At 43.8% G+C, this 24564-nt stretch overlaps 1 protein-coding gene across 4 annotated transcripts; it reads left to right on the top strand.

Moving 5' to 3' along the window:
• Window positions 1-7551: 7551 nt before the first annotated feature.
• On the top strand, window positions 7552-23690 carry LOC116331491 (axin-2-like). Of its 4 annotated transcripts, none has more exons than XM_031754195.2 (11): window positions 7552-7811; window positions 9225-10168; window positions 12701-12841; window positions 15512-15614; window positions 17397-17537; window positions 18150-18571; window positions 18657-18806; window positions 18893-19126; window positions 19262-19366; window positions 19745-19870; window positions 22365-23690. In XM_031754195.2, the coding sequence occupies exons 2-11, from the start codon at window positions 9336-9338 to the stop codon at window positions 22489-22491; spliced, it is 2382 nt and encodes a 793-aa protein (XP_031610055.1). In that variant the 5' UTR covers window positions 7552-7811; window positions 9225-9335; the 3' UTR covers window positions 22492-23690. The 4 variants fall into 4 exon arrangements, with proteins under 4 accessions (XP_031610055.1, XP_031610056.1, XP_031610054.1 ...); XM_031754196.2 differs by lacking the exon at window positions 7552-7811 and adding an exon at window positions 8018-8147; XM_031754194.2 differs by lacking the exon at window positions 7552-7811 and adding an exon at window positions 8157-8356.
• The last annotated feature ends 874 nt before the right edge of the window (window positions 23691-24564 follow it).

Below are 24564 nucleotides of genomic sequence, written 5' to 3'. Positions count from 1 at the left end.
GTGTTTGCATTAATGTGTTCTTCAGTATTTATGCTCCCTTAAATCCTGTGAGTGCCACTTTCGTTGCTGTGACAGGCTTCATGACAAACAGTAGGAAGGAGCTCCAACCTTGCAGAGCTAAATGTAGATAGTAAAAAAGGTTTTAAAATAACAGGGAACACCAGTCCTTCACACAGGTGATGAAATATTTGTCTGGTTAATGCTAAGCCACACTGAATTGTTTCATTTTGCCACAGAGTCTGACACTGTGTTAGGACATAGCCATACTTGTCGGTTGGAGTGTGTCAGTACTGGCAAGATGTGGATGTGCTAAAATCACAATGGCTGTAAATGTTGTAAATTAAACAATGAACTGCTGTCACATCTCTCTGCTGGTTTTCTTGTGTACTGCTGTCTCTTCTTGCTGTTCTTGCCAGAATTCAACGGCCGAGTGCCGGATCTATGCGGCAAATTCATTTTCCTTATCAGTGCATTGAATTTGCTGTCCAGCAGAGCCTCGGCTAGTTAGCAGTTGTCAGTTTGAACTAGCGTTTTGTTTGGCGTCTAATGGGTCTTAGTGCTCGTTGATATCAAGCACTTTTCAGTATCATTTGTCTGATGCTCATTAAGGACGGCTAAGTGAGCTCAAAGTGAACACTCAAACATTTGCCTCGCTTTCGCAGTCACATAGAGAATCACTTGATTTTTCATGCATGATAAATTAACAAACATAATTAATACTTGTGAAATTGTTTTAGTGGAATTACAACTGCAGGAAAACCTGACACAGCGAATTTAGCGCAGTATGCACAGAGTGTAGCATCAAGTCAGTTAAACTTCTGGGATATTTATCTGGTCAGTTAAGTCACAGAGGAGGTTGTTAATCAGTTTCAGTTGCTTTGATGTTAATGAAATTAACAACAACTGCCAAAACAGGAATGGTTTTCCAGGTGGACGCCACTGACATTTTTTCCTTTTTCAGCTTTTCTGACTTTTTCTTTATTAGTTCTGCATTTTGCGAAGGTCAGCGTCACTAATGAGCAATACGTGCACTTTAATGTGGCCGAACACGTAGTCCAACTCCTCCAGGATGACACATCAATACGTGCCTTTGCCAGACGTTTTGCAGTGTCTCCCAGCACAGTCACAAGAGCATGGGGGAAATTCCAGGAGACTAGCAGTTACTCTATGATAGCTGGACATGACTGTAGAAGGTCTTTGACCCATCAGCAGGACTGGTATCTGCTCATTTTTGCAAGGAGGAACAAGATGAGAACTGCCCAAGCTCTACAACATGACTCCCAGCAGGGTACTGCTGTGAAAGTCGCTAACCAAACATTTTCAACTATACTTTATGAGGGTGGCCTCAGCATCCTCTCCAGGGCCCTGTGCTCACTACCCAGCACCATGAGCCCGATTGGCATTTGCCATAGAATCCCAAAACTGGCAGGTCCACAACTGGTGCTCGGTACTTTTTACAGATTAGAGCAGGTTCTTCATCAGCACATGTAGCAGACATAAAACAGGCTGGAGAAGCTGTGGAGAACATTAAACTGCCTGTAACATTGTTCAGCATGTCCAGTTCATCAGTGGTCAGTGATGGCCTGAGGAGACATATCCATGGAGGGACATGAAGAGCTCCATGAGCTACGCAACGGCACCGACTGTCATTAGGTATCAGTAGAGATGGGAATTGATAAGAACTTATCGATTGTATTCCTTATCAACTCTGTTATCAATTCTCACTGGGTTCCAATTTGAGAGTCGCCGCCATCTCTAAGCAGCACATCAAAGGCATTACATTTATGCAAATTAACTGCATGCTATGTAGTCAAATGTTTGTGCATGTTGGAGTCTTTCCTTTCTTTGTTGTGATCAGTGTTGAGGTCATTACTCAAAAAAGGTACTGTATTACACATATTACACAGAACATTTTTCTCAAAAGTAATGCAGTACATTACTTAATTACTCCCAGGAGAGAGTAATTTGTTAAGCTACTCGTTACATTACTTTTGCATTTCTCTGTGCTGCAATGAACTAGCCTACCACATCAATCTTTCACATTGTTTTCTGGGGTGCCTTTGAATTCACCCTTCTATAGATTGATAAATTCATTTCCATTAAACTATGTGGCATCTTTTAGTTCCCAGTTCGTATCAGTATAGATATGTAGTATGACTTTTTTCCACAAACTGAGATCTGATGTGATTTCAAAGTGTCCCTTTATTATTATGTATTATTGTTTGGGGTTTTTTTTTTTTAGCAGAGTAGTTTTTTTATAGTTCTGTAGACACATGTAACAAAGGAATCCAGCAAGCAGATTGTTTTTCTAGCTGTGCAAACTGTCTTCCACCTTAGAAAGAATGAAAGAAACACAAACAGTCGCACACTCTGTCCGTCTGTACAGACTAGCTTGGCAAACATTTGCTCACATCAGATAGAGTTTGGGTTACCACAAAGGTTTGCCAAGCCAAAACGGATTAGGCCAAGCATTGTTTCTATACATTATTAAACTTTTAAGCCACCGAAAAACAGGATTGTAAGAAAAAAACGGGGAGAGTGGGAAGAGAAAGTAATTATTCATCCTCAGCACTCACATGCACCCCACAGCTTCTATAGCAAATCCCTCAGTCAGCTTTCAAAAAATGACCATTCAAGGTTTGTTTCTTATTTTTTACCTTGTTGGAAGCCTAACCTGACTGTTGTCACCCTTCATTTATTTAGACTCTTCTCAAAGTTGAAATTAAAGTTTATTTTCTCAAATTGGTTCTTTTTAAAGGAATGGTCTTAACAAGCCATAACAAGCGGATGAATAGCTGCCTTCTCAAACTTTAAGGGTGTTATGCACCATGTCCGACTTCAAAGCCCGTCTTAACTCCACACTTTAATTGTATCTTCTTCAAGCCTGTCTGCCTGACCGCCATCTGATTCTGCTGACAACTACACTCCTCTCTCTTCTTCATGCTCATCCTTCTATCTCTGTACTCTTCTCTCCGTCTTTCTCCATCTGTCATGGCAGATACAACTTTGCCCCCCTCCCCTTCCAGCTCTTCCAAAGTCTCCTTGCTACAAGTGTCAACTCAAGCACGAGCCCCAAATTACTTTTTTTGGATGAGTGTTGACATCTACCACTCAGTCCTCAGCTCATTCACACTGAATGATGCTATTTGCCCCCCGCTCATCCACTCTATTTATTTCTCTACTGCCACTTTCTTTCTTTATTCTTTTTTTTGGGGGTATTTCTCTCTGAGCCTACAAACAGACATTCACGCTTCTCTCCATATGGGCTTTAATTTGCCATTGTCCCCCAAGATATTCCTCGCTCAGGCTTGAGATAAAGGGATAATCACTTCAAAGGGAAGCTGAGGGGGAGACTGCCCCCTCCCTCCCAGCTGAAAGGAGAAGTGGACAATACGCTAATTGAGAGGGGGAACTGATCACAGGGTCTGTTCAAAGGGACGCCTGGCCACGCCCCCTCTTCCCTCCGACGCACTTAATTTTATTAGTGTTTATGGTGATGCTTCAGCCAAAATTATCACTCAAACCCACCACAGCCTTTGAACTCCCAAATATTGGGTTATTTGCAATTATCCTCTCCACTGTTTTTTTTTTCCTTTTTTTGCTTCTGTGCTATTTTAGCTCAAGTGTAGGATTTGAGTAGAGGAAGGAGGAATGAAAATGAGCTGTATAGAATTTATTGTTCACTGTGATGTGATGCAAATCCAAAGTTTCTTATGAAAAAGCGACAAAAAGCGAGTATAGAGGCCTACTGTCTGAGTGATGCAATTAATGATACACCAGCAAAGACTTCTGCAGTAAAAGAAAAGAAAGAAAGAATGAAAAAGCTAAAATAAAGTTGTTTTAGAAAAATCATTCATTAATTTCCACTGTCATAAATTTATGTCGTTTTTCTGTGAAAATGCATACCTTGTCTCTGCCTTTAATATGAGCTACAATTAAAGATGATCTTCATCCTGTTCTATGGTGATGCACCAGATGCCTTTAATTTCTACAGAACCACGAGCTCCCAATTAGCCTCCAGGTCACCCCGTTTTATTGGGGCTTTATAGCAAGTCAGTGGCAGCACTCTCGTCCTGTATTGTGCTTTTAAAGCATTTGGATCTTCCTGTGAAATGGTTAGGGCCTCAACAAAAGGGTCATGGCAGGGTCAACTTCAAAAAGGGGCTTCTTGCAGCCACTTTACAGCACCCTCTCTCTTTTGACACTGCTAAGCAGAAGAGTGCACATTCATAAGGTCAGCAGGTGTGGTCTCATGGGCTAAAATCTCATGACACTTCTCAAATGAATTAAAGTAGGCAGCAGCTTGCATTTTTACTTCCATCTTTGTTGATCACAGCAGTCTGACTCGAAGAAAACGGATTAAAAACAAACAAATCTTCAATAGCCTAACATTACACGCCATTAAAAGTAGACTTAGCAAAGCATGAGCAGGCTCTCAGCCTGTCAGCAAAAATTAAACTGTCTGCGGACTCCTTTTTTCTCCATTTCCCAGTGATATGTGCGGCCTAATTTAATTTGAGTGAAGATAGCATCTTATCCAAAATGTGAAATATCCTACTTTTAAGATTGTCCTGCACTTCAAAAATTACATTTTATAACCCCTCTATATCACAATTCTCCTTTCAAAGCTGACTTTAAAGATGTCAGTGTGCAGATAACACTACGGCTACATATTTCATGGCTTTAATTTGGACCTCACGATCAGCCAAATGCCACTTGAACATCATAGTGCCAATGCTGCTGACCTATTTCGTGTTCCATCTCGCAGACTGGTGCATTTTGGGTGCTGGATTGTTTGGATTTGTACAATGTTCCATTTACAGAACCATCCAGTAGCAAACTAAAAGCAATGATGAATGACCTCTTCATATTCACACTGTCTCGCTCACACACACACACACACACACATACGTATACACAAACGAGAGAGACTCTGCTGTCTGCTGTCATGCAGCTTTCTGATAACACCAGTGAAAATTTCTTAAAAGCATGCAACATTCAGGAAGTGGTTGGCAGGATGTCAATGTAATCAGCTGGACTCCATTGCTGTAAAGAAAAAAAAAAAGAAAGTCCTGGTTTTCTGTAGAAAGCTGAACTATTTCAAAAATACACAACACAATATGTCAGAAACAAAATAGGGTTGCAGGGAGCAAGTATCCATAACAGAAACTGTACAATCTTATACTACTGCAGATGGATGGATGGAATTATGATACAGTGATTTTGCAATGCTCAACACACGGCAAAAAAATCATTTATGATATAACCTATGACATTAAAAATGTGTCATTTAAATAATTACTTATCTCGTTTGCCATTTTTCACCCGTTTTCTTCTTCACTTCACTACTATGAAGCCACGCTACTGTAATAAATGCACTATGCGGTTCAGTTTGATATTGTCTTGCAAAAGTATGCAAAGTCATCCCTGAAAAAAATGAGAAAATGTTGCTCTAAAACTGGTTTATACCTTCCAGCAATGATGGTATTTCCCCAGATGTGCAACTGCCAATTCCATAGGCACTAATGCGCGCCCGTTCCCTCAGAGATGCAAGCTTTTGAACTGAATGCTGATAACGAACCGGAGGGTCCCTCTGTTATTTTGTCCAGAGAACACAATATTTATGTTTTCCAAAAGGATTGTTAAATTTTGATTTGTCTTACCAATTTTCCACTTTTCCTCAGTCAATAAACCAGCTTTAGCCAAGACGAAATGGCAGTGTTTCCCCATCACATACCTCTACTTTGCATGATAGAGCTTTAACCTTTGTGGCACAGTGAACTGTGTTCACAGACAGTGATTTCTGTAAGTGTTCCTGAGTTCATCCAGTGATTTACAGGACAGAATCATACCTGTTTTTATGTAGTACTTGCCTAAAGAACTGAAGATCAAGACCATCCAGTATTGATTTTTGGTCTTGTCCCTTGCGCACAGAGATTTCTCCAAATATTTTGATATTATTTACCATAGATGATGAGATATTCAAAGGCTTTGCAGTCTTACACTGAGCAGATGTTGCACCTATCGCAACTTTTCTGAGACGTTACATACCATCAGATTCAAAATGAGCTATAATTTTAATGAAATATTATAATGTATCAGTTTAAACATCCAATTTGTTTTCTATGTTCTATTGTGAATAAAATCTGGGTTTGTGAGATTTGCAAATCATTGCATCCTGTTTTACACAAAATCCCAACTTTTTTGAAATTGGGTTTGTACATCCAGAAAACAGCAGGTGATGTCTCGATCGTCACACACATATATATCTATATATATGTTGTCTTGGGTTTATGGTTGCTGATCTTACTCAGCAATTAGTAGTGCCAACCGGGAACATAAATGAATGTAAATACAAAAGAAATGCATACACAACGGTGAATCCACATGGGATCTGGTACAAAGCATGCTTATTTCCTGATGTATAACATGAATTAATCACCACTTGGGGACCTCAGAGAAGTTGGATTTCATTAGTTCTCTTGTCCTGTACCATCATGAGAGTTTTGTGAATTTGAATCCTCTGACTTATATAATTATATTCTCCTTTAAAGTTGATTTCCAACATCAAAGGGACAATATAGCCTTTGAAGTACCATGGGATTGGATCACTGTCTAACCCACTCTTTAAGATTCTGTCACAATGACATTAGGGAAGTCATGTGAATTAAAAGACTAGAGAACAGCTCTTGCCTTTGCTCTGTGTCCAATTTCAATCAAAATGTCATGCTGTGCCATTTTAGCTGAATGTGGAACTGGCAAGTGTGTTAGGTTGACATCTTTGTGGCTAAAATCCTGTGACTAATATGTAAATTATTTGACAGTTACACTCCATGGGATTATCAAAGCAGTGCTATAACCCAAAAGAACAAGTTTTAAATCATCGTGGACATTGTTTGAAGTCATATTTAAGCATAACTTATTTACTGTCATTCCCTGTACTCTGGGGAATCTGTCATTTAGACGGAATATGGAAAAAACTGTGAGTATAATGGTGCCATAAACTGCCGGGAATAATTAAGAAATATCCTGCTGTACAACAGGTGATACATAAAGGCTGCAGCAGTATGCACAGAAAAGTATTCATTATAATGGCTTCTGCTACTGCTGTCACTCCAAGGAGCCACATACAACAAAAGTATCGCTTTTGTTTGCTTTGTGTTTCTGTTGAAACTTTGTGTAGTAACAGACAGACTGTGAGAGTAACGCTATTGGCGCGGCAGATCACTTACTTCAAGCTCCAAAGCCTCGGGGAGTTGGCTCGAGATTGCTTGTCTTTGATAAGGTCCTGGCACACAACTAAATCCCGTCCCCGTCTAGAAAAGTTTATTAAGCCTTAATAAACGTCGAAACGCTAAATCTGCTGATTAAGAGCAGCAGAACAAAATACACGGTAAAATTATCAGACGATCCCACTTATCTATCCCTCTTCCTACTCGCTTTTATTTGTTTTATTTTGTTGATTATTGCGAAGCCGGAGCGCTGGGTTTTTATGTATCTTCCGGGACCAGGCCAGCGGTTCATTACTTTGAAGTCCACAGTTAAACCTTTAGCCCAGTTGGTGTAGAAACAGCCCGGAGGATTTCTACCGCCTGCCATGACTTCTTGAAACACTACCTGGGGAGAAAAGTAGAGAGAAAAAAGCTCTTCTCTTTTATTCGCATTTAAGGGTTAAAAAAAACACAAAAAACTGTCCGATGTGACGGGACAAGGAGCAGAGCCGGGGCTGGTTGTATATATGCGCAGCCTGTTGTTGGGACTACTTTACTTTCACGTTTTCTAATCGAAGAGGCTACTCGGGTACATGGATGGTAAGTTGTAGGAAAGCTGTTCCACAGGCCCCCTCTCTTGGCCGCTTTGATGTGCTGCTGCTGAGCTTTGAAGTTGAGAAATGCGGGCTATGTTTCTTGTTTGTGGGCGAGAAATACGGTGAGATAGATAAGAAGCTTATGTGTGCGCGCGCGCGTATGAATGTGTAGCCCAGATAAAAACCGAATATTTGTCGGATGGTGCGTCTTCTGACTGGGGAAAAAAAGTGGGATGTATTCTTCAGTCGGAGCCCCCCTCCCCTCAACCTCCTCTTTTGCCTCCTCCAGATTTTGACACCCCCAGTGATCTACATAGGGACCGAGCCTGCCTACTCTGAGGTCAGTTGTTGAATGGGACAGGGTACATTAAACTACGGCGCTTGTTTTGCGGACACATGTGGCATGACTTGAAATAGCACGACGTTTTATCTCTATTGTGCTGGATTACTGTTCGGGGAGTTTTTGGAGTGTATTCGTCTCGACTAAAAAAATGGAGTAACAGTTTAACTTTTTAACGGGTTTCACTGTGTTTGGATCTGTCTGCGATGGTATGTTATTTTACGCTCGTTAATTCATCCATTGGATTTTAGTGTCGGTTTCACCGTGGTGTATACACTGGCTGTTAAGACTGTAAATGATTGTGTAGCACTTGCAACAGCCTTTTAGCAGTTTGTCATTTATGGTGGCGGTGCTTTAGTAGTCTGCATTTTTACGCTCAGGCTCCGATTAAAATCTCTGGCACAGTTTTTCTTTTCTTTTGTTTTTTCCCCTCCTACTATTGAGTGTTTCTTTTTGTGTTGGTAGTTTAAACACGTTACCGGTTCTGTGGCTTTATTAATGTGCTGTAATAACCTTCTAGATATTTAGACGACTGATCGCTTCCATTTACGCATGGGCGACCGGATTCTCCCGCGGGGCTTTTTACCTCTCGCACATTACAGCGTTTTAAGGTCATTGTGGTGCAGATCAGGTGCAGTTTGGCTGTACATTTCTTGGATAGTGAGGACAAGTGTGGAAGTGAGTCTGCGAGTGTGCGTGATGCAGGCAAAGGGTACAGTACGGTCGTCCGAAACAGATTGGGAATAAATTGGAGTTGAAGCCTGTGACATGGACTCGTTAGGAAAACACGTGTAAGCCACAGTTGTGAGAATACGGTTTGGTGAAGAGTGAGGCTGTGTGAGATGATTATTCTTGTAAAATGTGTTTTGATGTGGCAGATCAATGCACGTTGAGAATGTAGGCTGCAGTTGATCTCTCATTTAGATTATAAATAGATAAATGAAACGAAGAAAGCCTTTCATATTTCCTTTCTCTGTGAACCCGGCGAGGGTTTTTTGAAAGGGACTGTTTACTTGATGTCTTTCTTTGAAGTTCAGCAGGATCTGGCTTTGATTAGATCAATACTTTGTGTTTCAGAGTGAAGAGGAGCTGAGAAGCTCCCCCGCTGCTTTTAGAGAGTGAGGAGGATTAGGCTGGAGCTCAGTGGAGGCACGACGGCACTCTCACACGGCAACCAGAGCTGGAGCCATGAGCAGGGCGCTTACGGAGCACATCAGCAGTAGCTTCCGAGAAGATGCTCCTCGTCCTCCGGTACCGGGGGAAGAGGGAGAGGCGTCATGCTACAACCCCAGCAGATCTGCCAAAATGAGAGCCCAGAGCAAGGTTAAAGATACCCCCGCCGCCTCCGCACCTCCCGGCTCCACACCGCGGAGGAACGAGGATGGACTCGGGGAGCCAGAGGGCAGCGCGTCCCCGGACTCGCCTCTAGTCCGGTGGACAAAGTCGCTGCATTTTCTCCTGGGCGACCAAGACGGCGCTCACCTCTTTAAGACCTTTTTGGAGCGGGAGAATTGCGTGGACACTTTGGACTTTTGGTTCGCCTGCAACGGCTTCAGGCAAATGGACTTAAAGGATACCAAAACGCTGCGAGTTGCCAAAGTTATTTTCAAGCGGTACATCGAGAACAACAGCATTGTCGCCAAGCAACTGAAACCGGCCACCAAGGCCTTCATAAGGGATAGTATTAAGAAACAACAAATAGACTCGTCCATGTTTGACCAAGCACAGACGGAAATTCAGTCCAACATGGAAGAGAATGCATACCAGATGTTTTTGACCTCTGACATATACCTCGAATACGTGCGCACCGGCTGCGAGAACGCGGCATACATGAACCACGGCGGTCTTGGCAGTCTCAAGCTGATGTGCGGATACCTTCCTCCTCTCATGGAAGAAGAGGAATGGAGTTGTAACGACCTGAAGGCAAAAACGTTAGGGTCTGTGGTCGGACTGTCTGCCAAAAACCTGAGGGCTACTGCTACCATCCGGACAGCAGCTGAAGTGCTGGAAAACAGTTGCAGGTAAGAGCAGCACCCACCTAGAAGTGCATGCCTGTGTAATTACTTCTCAGTGCTTGTTGCTTTATTGAGCATTGCTTACTGTGGTCATGATCCCTCATTAGTTAAACTACACTGAATATGTGGCAGGTATTTCACAAATGCCTGCGAGAGAGGTAAAGGCACTTGATCAAAGGGTCTCAGAGGAACATGCCTGTATATTTGTGCCCTCCTGCCTTGCAGTTAGTCAAGGGGTTGGAGGGGTGGAAGGGCGGGGTGGGTACAAAACATCAATGCATCTGAGCCTTCCTTTTAAGTAAATGGTGTCTTGCAGGCAGCCCTCTGCTGGCTTGCTCAAGTTTCCTGTGCTTTGAAACCCTTCCTCCGGTTCAGGAATGAATTTAGACACCAAACCTCATGACTGTTACAGCTACATTAAACAGTATGATGCGCTATTGTAAAGTTTTTCTGCTTTTTTTCCTTCTTTGTTCTGCTCCATAATCCATAGAGCTGGTGTATACTGCCACAAAATCTCATTTATCCATAGAAATGGTAATAGAGAGTTAAAAGAACTTGTGCAGTCAGTCTTATGCCAAGCGGAGATATTGTTCTCTTGGTCAGAGATGAAAGAACTGTTTGTGCAAAGTATTTGTGCTTTTATCTTAAGAGCTCGTCCCACACATTGTCCAACAGCTGAAATCTTTTCAAGCCAGGAACATTTTCAAAAAGTGGATTTTATGCATGAACCTCCATCAAAGGGTACTTATTTTTTTCCACTCAACTACTTTGTCCTGACATCTGGATGCAATTATTACTTAGAGATTTGACAATGTCTTGTGGTTTGGTAGGAAAAGTGCAATTTATAGATAATCCATACTTTTCCTGTCAAGTTATCTAAACATTTAATGAGCTGAGATAAAAATTGTCTCAAGCCCAACTTTTTTAATAGCAGTGTACAAAACTAATTGATTAAGTGCAATAAGTCTACCTAAGGACTCCCTCGAGGGTTTTAGCCTTCATGTGAGCAGATGTCAGATAACATCTTAGCACAGTTGCTCATTTGCTTGGATGTGACCGTGTTGGGTTAGGAACCAATAAGCACGGGTTTTGTTGACATGTGGGCATATCCTGCTCTCCTGGTGTGATCCCCTGCATTCTTGTTTTTCACTAAAAGAAAAGCAGGGGGGAGAGAGAGCCCCTTTCTCCCTTCCGTCACCCACGCTCTCCCCCTTTCCCCCTGCCTGCCCCTCGCCATCTCTTTAGGTCAACCAATTTCCATCTCAAACATGTGGAACTAATTTTGCCACTGCACAGATTCTTTTTTCCCTTCTTTTTGAGAAACCTCCAACACTAAACTCCAAAGTGATACAGAAACACAACAACAAAAACATCCTCAGCTCAGTTCCGCAGCTTCAACCACCAATCCCACTCTGCCATAGATTGTGTGTGTCAGTGTTTTCCTTCCTCTTTCTTTTCTGCCCAGCACTTTTATCTCTCCTTTTTAAAAGAAAAATCTGTCTGACAGAGACTAAGCATGCTTTGGAGGGAGACATGGAGAGACAAGAGGAGGGGAAGGGGGGAATACAGGAAGGGGGGGATCATGAAAGAAAGAAAGAGATGGAGAAAGAGAAGGGGGTGAGGAGAGCCCAGCTGTGCTAAATACCTGACTCTTTGCGTGGACCTTCCAAAGGTCAGGTTTGTGCTTGGGGCCTACGGCTTTAGTCATGCTGGGGTTCTCCTCAGCACTGCCGGCAGAAGGCATTCTCATAAAGAAAGGGGCCCTCCTTCCCCCTTTCCCTCTCTCCTTCTCACTCCCTCTCTAAAGCTCGTTCCCCCTCCCTCTTCTTCCCTCCTTCTTCCTTGTCCACCCCCTTCACTAGTGGAACAGGAATGCAACACAGCAGGAGAGAGTAAAAAGACAGAAAGAGAGAGACTTTAGAAAGGAAAGCAGGGGAGAGTTGGTAGAGGAGGGGCCCCAGACTGGATGATACCGAGAGAGAGAAAGAGAGAGATAAAAGAGGGAGAGTATGGAGGAGAAAACACTCCAAGGAACGAGAGTGGAGTTTCAAAGTGGAAAAGAGCAGGAGTGTGGCCCACACGAAAGAGTGGAGGGATAGCAGAGGAGAGAGAAAGAAGGGAAACGCTGGTGTTCATTCACACACAGCACGGCTCCTCATTTCACCCACTCCAACCATAACCACCCCCCAACACTGAATGCTTGTGTTTTAGGGAGGCAAAACATGAAAGAGAGAGTGATACTAGACAAAGCAAGAAAAAAGAGGACTTACAGCTCCATCTATTGCACTGTTGTCACATTCCTCAGGCCCCAAACTCTCAGTAAAGTGACTCGGAGATATCTGCAGAGAAAGACGGCAAGACAAAGTCCAAGCAGACGCAAATCATTTTTATAAATATGATATAACAAACAACAGCAGGAAACAGCAAATAAACACCCCCCCCCATAACCCAAGTGTGTCACCTTTTTTAGCTGTATTGATTTGATACCTAGAGATATCACAGTAACTCTAGGCAAATGTTTTCCCGGATCATTCACAGGTCCCACCGTCGAGGAGACCCTGCCAGCCCGTACTTTGTGAACTCTGGCTACATTTTTGCCCCTGCCACCAGTGCCAACGACAGCGAGATCTCCAGCGATGCCACAACAGATGATTCCATGTCGATGACAGACAGCAGTGTGTAAGTGTTTGCATTTAAAAAAAAATTGGAATCAAAACCCGATCAGTTTCATTTGAAACCCAGCTGGCTCTGGAGATGTAGCAGCTTCAAAAAGCTCATTTCCTTTCAACTCACAGTGGCCAAAGGTCTGGGAATTTTCTTATTTCCACCAGTATCTGAACGTGCCTGGTCCAGATTTCACTCATCAACTTTCCAGGAAAAAGTGTAGGGGTGTGAAGAAAAATATTTGGCCTTGTACTTCAACAGAATCAGCTTTTCTTGGGGCCAGGGGACTGCACTGTTGCAAAATAATGGTCTGTAATGTATTTCAATTATCCTCTATGATTGACTCCAGGTAATTCTATTAATGTGCAGTTGTTGCTGTGGCCTCCAGGGAGATAACTCTGGGAAAGTCATTATGTCTGAAGACCTTTTGAAGTTTATTCTGATGTGTTACAGGCTGTAGAGAGGAGAGGAAAAAAATGAGAGCGTCTTGATGTGGGTGGGGGTGTTGCCTCATTTTCCTCAAAGTTGATATGTATCCATCCCACCCACCCTTCTGCCACAACAGACTTGTTTTTTTATATTATCTAATCGCTTTTTCCCTTTGAAGAGCTGAAGGAGAGGGGGAGGGAAATGGCCATTCGGGCCTCAAGACAAACTCATTGAAAAATGTTGGCACCAAATGAAAGAAGGCTTACTCACATGGTGGGTCGGTTTCCTGCCACTGGCCTCTGTGGCGTGCTGAGATCATGTGTCTGCGAGGCTTTCACAGGGGTTACTCATTTCTAGACCTTGGGACAAGACATAAGGAACCCCCCCCCCCTCCCGGCCAGGCAGGGACACCCCTGAAAAAAAATCACCTCCCAACCCTCCACAGCTTCTCTCCTCCACTCTCCAGAGCCAATAGCAGGAGTGGTGAGGCTCGAAGTGCAAGGGAGTGAGAAAATAAAGTGCACGGAGTATAAAGGGCTTAACTGAATCGCTTTCAGCCTATTGTTAGGTGAGGGGAGCTTAGCGGGATAAGAGGGTGGCTGGCTGCTTTGAAAATGACTTGCACAACTGAATAGGAGATCCCCATAAAGTAAGGGCCCATGAAACCATGAAAGAGTATGTTTTCTCTTCCCCAACCTGGACAAAGCGCTCAGCCATCACATGGTTTGCTGGGGTGGGGACAGTTTGGATTGTTAAAAACATAGTTAGCGAGGGGGAAGTTGGCGAGCTTTGTTTGAGATGTTTTGCCTCTAATTTGGGGGTTCTTGTTAGCTCACGAGTTCCTCTGGGCTGTTGAGTTTTACTTTTGAAGAGTTTCCTGTGTTTCTTCCTGCGCCTTGAGGGATGATGGCTTGTAGTCTCAAGGGTACAGTTTGTGAAGCATTGATTTTGGAAGCAGGCCCCTCTTACAAGACGTTCGCTGGAACACAGGTGATATTGGCAGCCTGGCTTCACTGTCTGACTCTTCTTGACAATGTCACACTGAAAATCTTGCTCAGAAATACAAAAAAATGTCTAATTGTTGAACAAGGATATGTGTCAAAGTCATCGCCTTTTAACAGTTCTTTACACAGTCTTTGACATAGAGATCTTTCTCATTCTTGTCCTGAGCTCTTGTCTCTCCCCGGCTCTCATTCGAGGGAACAATTTGATTAGTGTGTCCTTTTATAGTGGTTAAAAGACACACTGCAAATTTGAATCTCATTTCCCAGATAAAGAACAAGAAGAGAAGGATTTGGAAGGGGGTGGAAGATGGGGTGGGAGGGGGATTTTTTTCTTCTCTTTTTGCTTATATCTTATTTATGGATTTACTTGGACGCTGGGGAATGCTGCAGCACCAACTTCAAACATTACCTTATCTTACAAACCAGCCTTTTGATGTTGCTGAGATCAGAGGCTCACAGCAGAGCGCTTGCCAAACGAAGATGGCAGCGGGTGCATATGTGCATGAGTGTGAGATTTCAAAGAGGCAGCAGAAAAAGTAGCGTTTGGGCTAGGTCAGGCACTTCTGAGCAGCCAAAACGGCCAAGATAATTGGCCCAGCTTAAGTGGCAACTGACTGGAAAAGCAGACAGAATGAAAAACGGAGAATGAGATTCCCAGAATAAATGCCTAATTGTCCCGAGACTTCTAGCATTCCTGGCTCTATCTTTATTTTCATGTTAATATATCACAGTTTTTGCTAGGCTGCTTTAGTCTGATGTACTTTCTGACTCTTAACCAGTTGCTCAGTTTGGTGATAATTGTTTTGCTTTTTGAATAACCACAGTCAGGGCTGACACGAGCCAATGTAATCTTATCAGTGGGGCTCTTCTTTTGAAGCCTACAGTGAGATGTTTTGCATATCCCTGCCATTGTCCTGGTGTGTTTTGTTATGTGTTTTTTATTTGTCTTGGCTTCAAGGGATCCCTGGCCTTTTGATTTAGCAGTACTTTGCCCAGTGAGTGATTTCTGGGTGGTGTCGGTAACTTCCATGATGAGCTGCTGCCAAATGGCCCTCCTTTGCAAAGACGGCTAATAGTGCTAATGCACCAGTGGTTAATGTAGAGGTAGTGTGACATGTGTGATGAGTATCGGCAAACTATCCAAAACCGGGTGGATGATTGTAGTCAGCGACTTCAAAATAAGGTCATTTCATGTGGTCTTCATTGTCTTTTATTCGTTAATGTAAATGTATGCCGTCTTTTTGTGTTACAGAGATGGAATCCCTCCTTACAAGCTGGGTACCAAGAAGCAGCTTCAGCGAGAGATGCACCGCAGCGTCAAGATCAATGGCCAGGTTACGCTACCCCACTTTCCAGTAAGTCCTACTTCCTTAAGTTTCGCTTCCTGTCTTAGTGTTTCTTTTTTCGTAATCTGGTGAACTCAAACTTTTACACAACTGACAGACAACTGGGTCCTAATCCCCTCAAGGAGTTGCACTTTATTTATGTATTTATTTTCAGAGCTCGCGTTGTGACAGAATACTATATTTCATTCCCTCGCTAGTTTCACATTAAAGGCGGGTAAATGAAAGGCTGGGTTTGCCTATTACTTTGCTTCTTCTTCTGCTGTTTCAAATCCCCCTTCTTCCCCCGTCTAAAGTCACTTCTCTGGGGCTGTTAATGTAAACGCTGTCACATCTCTGTCACTGTAGGTCACAAAGCTGATAGTGTTGTATGTTTTCTGGAATAGTAATAACTGTACGACTATTGAAACTACTATTTAAATTCCAGCACATGAATAGGAGACACATCACTATTCAGTTCCAGTTTGCTGTATTCCCATCTTGTCACATCAGTATTTGGGTCAGGTTGTGTATGCTCCTTGAATTCAAGATATATTTTTTTGACCTTCTGAAGTTGTTGTGAAAAGGTTTAAGGAACTGGGTCAAAACAGATTGACACAGGTTAGGAGAGGCAAGAAAATAAATATTAAATTCTTTTGTCTTCATATCCAAACACAGGTGTATGTGTGTGTGTGTGTGTTTGTGCATGCATTTGACAGTAATGTCCCCCCCCCCACACACACACACACACACTTTTCTCTCTTCCTCTCTGTCTTTTTTCTCTCTCAGTCTCTCTCTTTTCCTTTCCCACTTGCACTCCTTTAATGTCTCCCTCCTGATTTGGAGATGGCTCTGTCTCCCATGATGCACCAGCCCCAGGCAGCGGGGGCCCCGTGCAGGGCTGGCGCTCCTTTGCCAGCAGCTCCGCTTGCCTTTCTTCTTCTTCCCTTCATCGTGTCTACAAAGAGATGAGAGGAACAACAAAAAAAGAGTCAAAATCAAGAAAGCCAGTGTGCCAAATAACAAAAAAGTAAGAAAGGGAGAGAGAGAAGCCGGCGCATATAGTTAAAGAAAAAGGAGGATAATGTGACTAGAGTACCTCTGAGCTGCCCTGCATGCAGCCGGGAAATAAATTACTACTTCCCCTCAGATCTTCCCAGTATTTGACTCCTCTATCCTCTCCCTCCCTCTTTTCCCTCCTTCTCTGTCTCGCGCTCTCCCTCTCTCTCTCTGCCACCATTGCCACTTCACGAATGTACGTCTCAATCCTCTTCTTTTTTCTCGCTGTTAATTTTGTCCCCTCTCCCTTTTCTTCCCCTCTCTCCTCGTTCTCTCTTCTCTGTCGATATCTGGCTTTTATTCGGAGATTTAAAGCTGCATGTCCCTCCCACCCCTAGTGTGCGTTTGATGTTTGACAAGGGCCCTTTGAAGTGTGCTGACTTCAGAGGCTGCCTAGCTGATGGCTTGGTCGGGCTACAGAGGGTGCAGGCAGGGGGCCTCCCCTCCGAGCGAGACCAACTGCTACCCCGCCATTGCTACCCCTTTCTCTCCCCCTCGCCCAGCAGCCTGGCACTGCCAAGGGCACTGGGCATGAGAAGATCTAGGGAGGGATGGGCAGCGGAGAAGGTTCAGGTTAGCTCGAGGGCAAGGGCATGTGGATTAGGCCTTTGGAATAGTAGCAGGATTTTTGGAACAAGATAGGATTAGGGCAAGGGCAGTGGATTAATGCACCATATTGCATCCATCAGAAACACTAAGTAGTTACACTAGCACACACTTTAAAGTGTCCTCTTCTCTCTCTTGTGTACCCTGCAGAGGACACACCGGCTGCCTAAAGAGATGACCCCCGTTGAGCCCTCGGCCTTCGCTGCCCAACTCATCGCCCGGCTGGAGAAGCTAAAGCGAGAGCAGGAGACTATGAGCTCACTGGAGGAGAGGCTGCAGCAGATCCAGGAGGTATGGATGCTCTCTCCCCCCCTTCAGTAGTCTGACACTTCCACTTACTTCCAGTTAGTAATGGTTGCTATTTGGAAATTCTATCTTGTATCCAAGTTAGCTCAGGCAGTGGTTCTGTGCTGCACTACAAAAGCCTTTACTCCAGTTTGAGCATGTTGAAGAACGGGGTACAGACCAAGGGATTTAAAGTCTGTCTTGGTTTAGTTGCTACTTCGCTTTTCCTCCATGTCCTCCCCCATTTCATCTGGAGGAACTTTCAAACTTATGTTTCTAGACACACTTGAAGTTCCTTCAAATAGTTAGTACTTAGTTACTCTCCAGTGGCACGTTTGCTGAATAGTGTAGTGCCAGTCTCTTTGTGCAGCACAGGCACACTCTGCATTATAGATGAAGCGCACCCAAAGCCTGTTAGCGAAGATAACAGTACGGCAAAAAGGAAACTCAAATCAAGTTATCCAGGCGTTTGCTCTCACTGACTTCAGAGAACGATAGATATAAGTTGGTGTAAGCTGAGACATGAATTTCTCTGCTGGCTGCATTTCCCACATGTGGCTGTATGAATGTTTTGTCAATTGCTTTAAATTGTAAAAAAATTCTCTTTTCATTGTCCAGGAGGAGGAAAGGGAGGAGGGCAACGACCTTATCAGCAGCACCTCCCTCCAACACCCCCTGCTCCCATCTGCGAGCCAATGTGAGGAAGATCCTCAAGCTATCCTAGACGAGCATCTTTCACGTGTCCTCAAGACACCTGGCTGCCAGTCACCAGGAGTGGTTCGCCACTCGCCGCGCTCACGCTCGCCAGACCGGACGGGTGCTGTGGTGTCATCTGGCCACGGGCCCTTCTTTGGTGCTTATCCTGGGGCTTCTAAGGTGCTGATGACAGGCAGGCAGTCTACAAAGCACATCCACCACCACTACATTCACCATCACCACGCTGGGCCAAAGACCAAGGAGCAAATCGAGGCCGAGGCGGCTCAGCGTGTGCAGTGCCTCTGCCCTCAAGGGGGCGCCAATTATTCCGACTTCACACCTGCGTGAGTTTTACTTCTAAGCCATCCCTTAAATTTTTCCCGTGATGAGCTGCTCTTTCTCTGATCCTAATTTGCCTTCTTCCTCCAGTCGCTGCAGCACTTTGTCCAAACGGCCAGTGAAGGCCTCCGATGAGGGCGTGTCTTCACCACGCCTTCCTCTAGTTGCCACCGACCGCTCTCAGAATGTTTGGCAGTGGATCCTAGAGAGTGAGAGGCAGGGAAAGCACAAGCCACACAGGTAAGTGTCTGTTTGCACAAAATGATCTTTAGAAAAGTGCACTGAGTTCTCAGCTCAAGAGACTGACCCTTTTTTTGTTTTAACAGCACTCAAGGCCTGAAGAAGTCCAACCCGCTCGACTCCAAGACCCTGCCTGGTCGAACTTCCTCATCTTGGGGTGGTGGTGGCATCGGCAACGGGGCTCACCTCCGTGGCCATCACCCAGGCCACCCTTTCATTCAGGACCCAGCAATGCCACCCCTACCCCCTCCCAACACCCTGGCACAGCTAGAAGAAGCCTGTCGCAGACTAGAAGAGGTTTCCAAGCCACCAAAACAAAGGTAGGAAAACTTGTAGACAAAACAGTTGTGCGATTGATTTGCTACAACACAACACTCTATGAATGAAGTCCCGTTTCTTTTCTTTGTGTTTATATGAAGAATATTGATTAGTCATTAATCTTGTGATTTTCACAGACATTCAACTGGAGCCAGCAACCTTCAGAGAGACAGGAACCACCCGGCAGCTGTCTTCCCCACGGGAAGCAACTCTTTAGCCAGCCCTGGAGTCCAAGCAGACGAGTAAGAGCTCTTTCATTTCTACTTTTGCTAAATCCTTTGTTTAAAGCTCAGTCTTTATTCCTTTCACAATTACTTTCTAGTTTTCCAAACACCATTAGTCACTTATTTTGTCATTCTGTCATTTATGAGTTTTCACCCTCAGATTTTCATTCTCCTCTCTTCTTAGAAAGTCAGCTTTGCTTTGTCTTTGAACTTTTTTCTTAAAGAAAAATAGGATTAGATGTGACATTCTACCTCTCTCCCACATTGCCCAATAGCCCCTGGTTCTTCAAAATAATCAGCCCCCTTCATATGTTTGTCAGTGAATGTGATGGATTTTTAAAGCCAACTGAAAACAAGCAAGTTTAAAATTTTACAATTTTGATTTTGCATGTTCAGGTCTAAGGAGCTGGTGGTCACCTACTTTTTCTGTGGCGAGGAAATTCCTTATCGCAGCATGATGAAGACCCACTGCCTCACCCTGGGCCACTTCAAGGAACAGCTTAGCAAGAAAGGCAACTACCGGTAAGCATGCGCCACTGGAAAGTGCGCACAGATCACACTAGCAGATACATGCTCGGATGTGTTTAGCGTCACGGCAGGGTTAGTCATCTGTGTTTGGATGTGCATTTGTTATTGTGCTTTTATGTGCTTGTCTGCTAAGTGGGAGTGTGAAATACTGGAGCCTGATAGTTGAAAAGAAACTGATCTGCTGTATTCGAAGCTTACAAAAATCGGGGAGGGGAGCAGAGGGGATATTCTGCAGCAATTTTTTTTTCTCACATCTGGTACTGATTTCCATGCTTAGGCAGCCTTAATAAATATGGCTTTGAAGCCTGGGCCATTTTATTTTGTGCACAAAGACCATTGCAAGGCCCTCAAATTCCTCCTCCACACTATTGCATCAGGCATTAGAATCAAATGCTGGAGGCACCTTCTTCTTCTAATGACAGTTAATGCGGGAGAAATACCTCCCGTGTGAAATGATGAGGGGAAATTCCTTCACATAGTGAAAACTTTTAAGGTAGTTTCCAAAGTAATAGACAGTTAAAAAAAAATCTGAATCAGGGGTTCACAGTAATTTATCAAAAAAGTTGTTCCAGTGCCTCTGAAAACAAATGTAGCCTTGCATGCCGGTGACATCAACATCAGGTTTTAGTCACATCTGCTTGTTAGGCAAGAGAGAAGAAGAAGGCCTGCAAAACACAAGTTGTTGCACCCCTGCTATCCCATAACTCTTCAGCTAGCGAGTGAAAAGGGGGGGAGGTGGGGATGAAGCGTCTGGCTTCAATGGCAGCAGAATGTGTGGAGTTGGTTAATTTGGACATGGCAGCAGTACAGCTGAGAACAGTACGCCGCAGCTCTGCCAGACGATATTGGTGCCAGATGTTGTGAAGAGAGAAAAATCCTGCCACATAAAACATGTTCCAATGGAAAGACTCCTGTGTCTCTCTGTCTCACTCTCTGCAACAAAGTGATGACTTTGAACTATTTGTGAGTGAAAATGTAGCGTTTTCTTCTATTAATAATTTAAAAAAAAGGGTAACACGCTTCGAGAGCTAGGAATGAAACAACGTATTAAACCAGAAAGTTAAATCAACAGAGGAAAAGTGTGCATAAATGTCAGATGATTAAAGAAAACTATATCGCTGCTGTCGCACCTCTGCACGCTGTAGTACAGTTTTAAGTTTTGCAGCTGTGATAAAGCGGGCCCCTCTCTCTTTTATTTGTGTGTAACAATCAACATGGAAAATACGGCTACATGTGTACATTTTTGTACGCCCCTCTGTACATGTGTTATTTGAATGACTCTAAGCGGAGCTCATAAAACAGTGAGCCGTTTCCCCCTTTTTTCTCCTTTTTTATACTCTGAACGCAGGCACACATGGGCAAAATGAGGCATTTTTCCATTACAAAGCTTATCATTATATCCCCTCCTGCTGATCTTTTGCTGGGTTTAAAGTAGAGAGGAGAAATCATTAGGAGCTCCAGGAGACTTCACAGTCACTGGAACCAAGCTATACCCTGTGAGTTATCTCTGCTTGAGAGAAGAAGAAGAGTGGGTTAGCTAGGTGACCCCTTGACCTCCAGGAGCCCGTCTGAGCAGTCGCCACCCTCCCTCCCCCTTCTGGGGTAAAGCCCCTCAGACTTGGCACGCATCCAACCCATCACACCCACTCACCGAGCCGGGGAAGGCCTCCGCTCTGCTTCCCCCTGCTTTCTTCCCTTCCTGTTGCCTCTTTTTTCCTCTGTTCTCGGCTGGTGATCGGAAAGCTGCCCGAAGTGTGTGTGCGTAACAGAGAAACATAGTACATGTGTGTGTTTATGTGCAGACAGCAGAGCGCAGTCTTGCAGTCACAAGCAGACTCTCGGGCACCTGAAATGTCAACCTGTGTGACAGAAATGCCCTTCATTTGACAGCCAGCCCAATTATAAGCCATGGAGACACAGAGAGGGAGGGAAGGCACTGAAGAAGAGAGAAAAAGAGAGAGAGAGAAGCTAGAGGGGGCCTTAAGACAGCCTCTAATTAACCCTTCAACTTTAATAAGACCTTACAGGACAGAAAGGCATCTGCAGAATGGCTAGCAGTCAGGATGAACAAGTGGATGAGCACACATAGATGAACACGCACACAAACAGGCTTTTTCTAGCAGCTTGAATTATCACAGGGAGTGTGTAAACGGAGGGTTCAACTCTGTTTGCGCAGCGGTGTGATGTGGAGTCAGGCTCTACCTTTGAAGTGAGCAGGGATGGCATTGAAGGCTATGACTAAGTTGTTTTGAGCAGGATCCATTTCTGGCTCTCAGAGTGTGTGTGTCTGTGTTTGATTTGGACTAAAGGGAGTTGTGCGCGAGCGTGTATATGTAAGTAGTCGTGTAGGTGCCTCAAAGCGCTTTAAAACGCGATGAAATACATCAGATGCACTCCTGCTGCCACTCTGTCAGGTTTTGTTTGAGTTCTCACCTACGCTCCACGTTTTCTAATCACAAACCTCTCTTTTTTGTTTTTCCCTCCTCAGGTACTACTTCAAGAAGGCGAGTGATGAGTTTGAGTGCGGTGCAGTGTTCGAGGAGGTGTGGGAGGATGCCACTGTGTTGCCCATGTATGAGGGCAAGGTCCTGGGCAAGGTGGAGAGGATGGACTAAAGGCCACTTTGTGCCAACCAACTAATGCCCTTCCCCCCGCCCAACCAAAAGCTAAATCACTTGAGCAAGAGACTGTAATTTACAAGAACACTCTGGACTCCTTTGTTTTGTTTGTTTTTTTTGTTTGTTTCTTTTTCTTAATATTAAGCTAAACAGAGTTAATATATCCAGCACAAGAGGAGCGATTGAAGGAAGACGAGCCAATGAAGTATGCCGAACACAGAGGAGGCGCTGCCCCTCCCCGACTTTCTCAACCAATCAGCCTTAGAAACACAAGGGAATGACAGACCAATCCAAGGATGACGATGATGACCGGAGGCCAGTGGTGGGCGCGAGACCCCGCCTCTTCTTGAATATAACCACTGAAGATGTAGATGACTGTTGTCTTGTGATGTGTGACAGACTGATGGACTTGCAGGAGGTGAATACGCAGCGCCACCGACCTGCTCTTAACATTACACTCCAACATCGTTACAAAAACGTCCATACGTGTGCATATACATACATGCATATATGTATATATACATGTATTATATATATAGATGCTTTTTGTCATGAGTTGAAAGTTTTTATTAAGTATTTATTGAAAATGACCTTCCCCCTGTTGTCCTCTCCCCCGAGTCTTCTTAAACCTGTGTTCCTCACCTTCCCTTTTTACAGCCAATGGGTAAGCTGCTTTGAATGTTGGGAGAATACTGTGGTGATATAGTTTAGTGTTTTAAGTTACACAGAGGACGTGACGCTAGCCTAGCATTTCCTATAGCCTTGTAGCCACGTCTGACCCAAACTTAGCGGTGGTCTTGTCCGAGGCGCACTCTCTCCACTCTTCTAATGGTCAATCCCAGTCTTATATGCTGCTGATAGTTTATAATAAGCAAGTTTGTCACACTAGCATTTCCTCTCCCTCGTCCTCTCGGCCTCCCTCCCTCCCCCTCCTTTTCGCTTTGTCTCGAGCGGCAAAGTTCAATCTTTTTTTTTGTGCCTTTGTTTGTAAACCAGGCATTGCACAGGGATGGGGGGTAGAAACCGTTGTAGATTACACACAGAGACGAGACCCGGAGCACAAGTTGCACCACCTAATAATGGCAGTGTTTACAGCCCCCACACCAAAATAACTTGTGCTAACGAGAACCAGTTTGGGTCACCAAGAACGACTTCTTTGAGGAGTTCAGCTAGCGTGTCAAAAAACACAAAAAAAAGACAAAAAAAAAAGTGAACGTTGAAGAATTATGGCTCCAATATCTTTTGAATGTTGTTACAATAACACCGTATATAGCAGAGCTCCTGTATACATTGTAATTATGCATTCTGAAGTATGGATACCGACACATGTGATGCACGCATACACAAACAAAACACGTACAAACACACGATCGCTGGTGTTTTATGAGTACAGCACCTGTGCCTACATGGATGCCATACCATGTGCTACCCTGTTTCAGGGTTTTAATATATATCCCTTGGTTTTCAGAAGGGTTTTATGTTGAAAAGATATTTTTATGCTTTTAATATCTTGTAATCATGTATTTGTGTTTTGTTTTTACACCACAGCCTTTTTTTTGTTGTTTTGGTTCATTCTATCTAAACTGTAAATTATACATTATATAAAGAGTTTCATTTAAAGATTTACATGGACCTATAATTATTGTAATTATTGAGAGATGTAGCCTTTATTAAAGTTTTATATTTTTCAAATGAAAACTGATGTGCTTGGAACTGCTTCTTTCCTGACTCAGAATAGCTTATTTTTATTGCTGCGCTGTGAAAATGACTTATTTTCACAGTGCAGCCATATTTTTCAGACAGTTATTTAGACATGATACAAGTTGACTGGAGTGTTTTGTCCACTTAAAGAAAATTACAGTGCTACAGTCGGTCTGGGGCATGTGGTAATGCATAAACAGGGGCTGTTTTTACACATGAGCCTCGGACAGTGTGAGGGGAATTAGGTCGGGACATTGTCCAAGTTGCTTTTTCTCATGTGTAGCGCACAGCAGGAGAGTGTCCGCTTCTGATGCAGGCTATACTATTTGTAGTCGAGTATACTACTAGAAATACTCTGTGTGTTTTTTC

This window comes from Oreochromis aureus, linkage group 6 (genome assembly GCF_013358895.1).
Source record: "Oreochromis aureus strain Israel breed Guangdong linkage group 6, ZZ_aureus, whole genome shotgun sequence".
NCBI classification, from domain to species: domain Eukaryota; kingdom Metazoa; phylum Chordata; class Actinopteri; order Cichliformes; family Cichlidae; genus Oreochromis; species Oreochromis aureus.
This window is presented reverse-complemented; position numbering and strand designations above follow the sequence as displayed.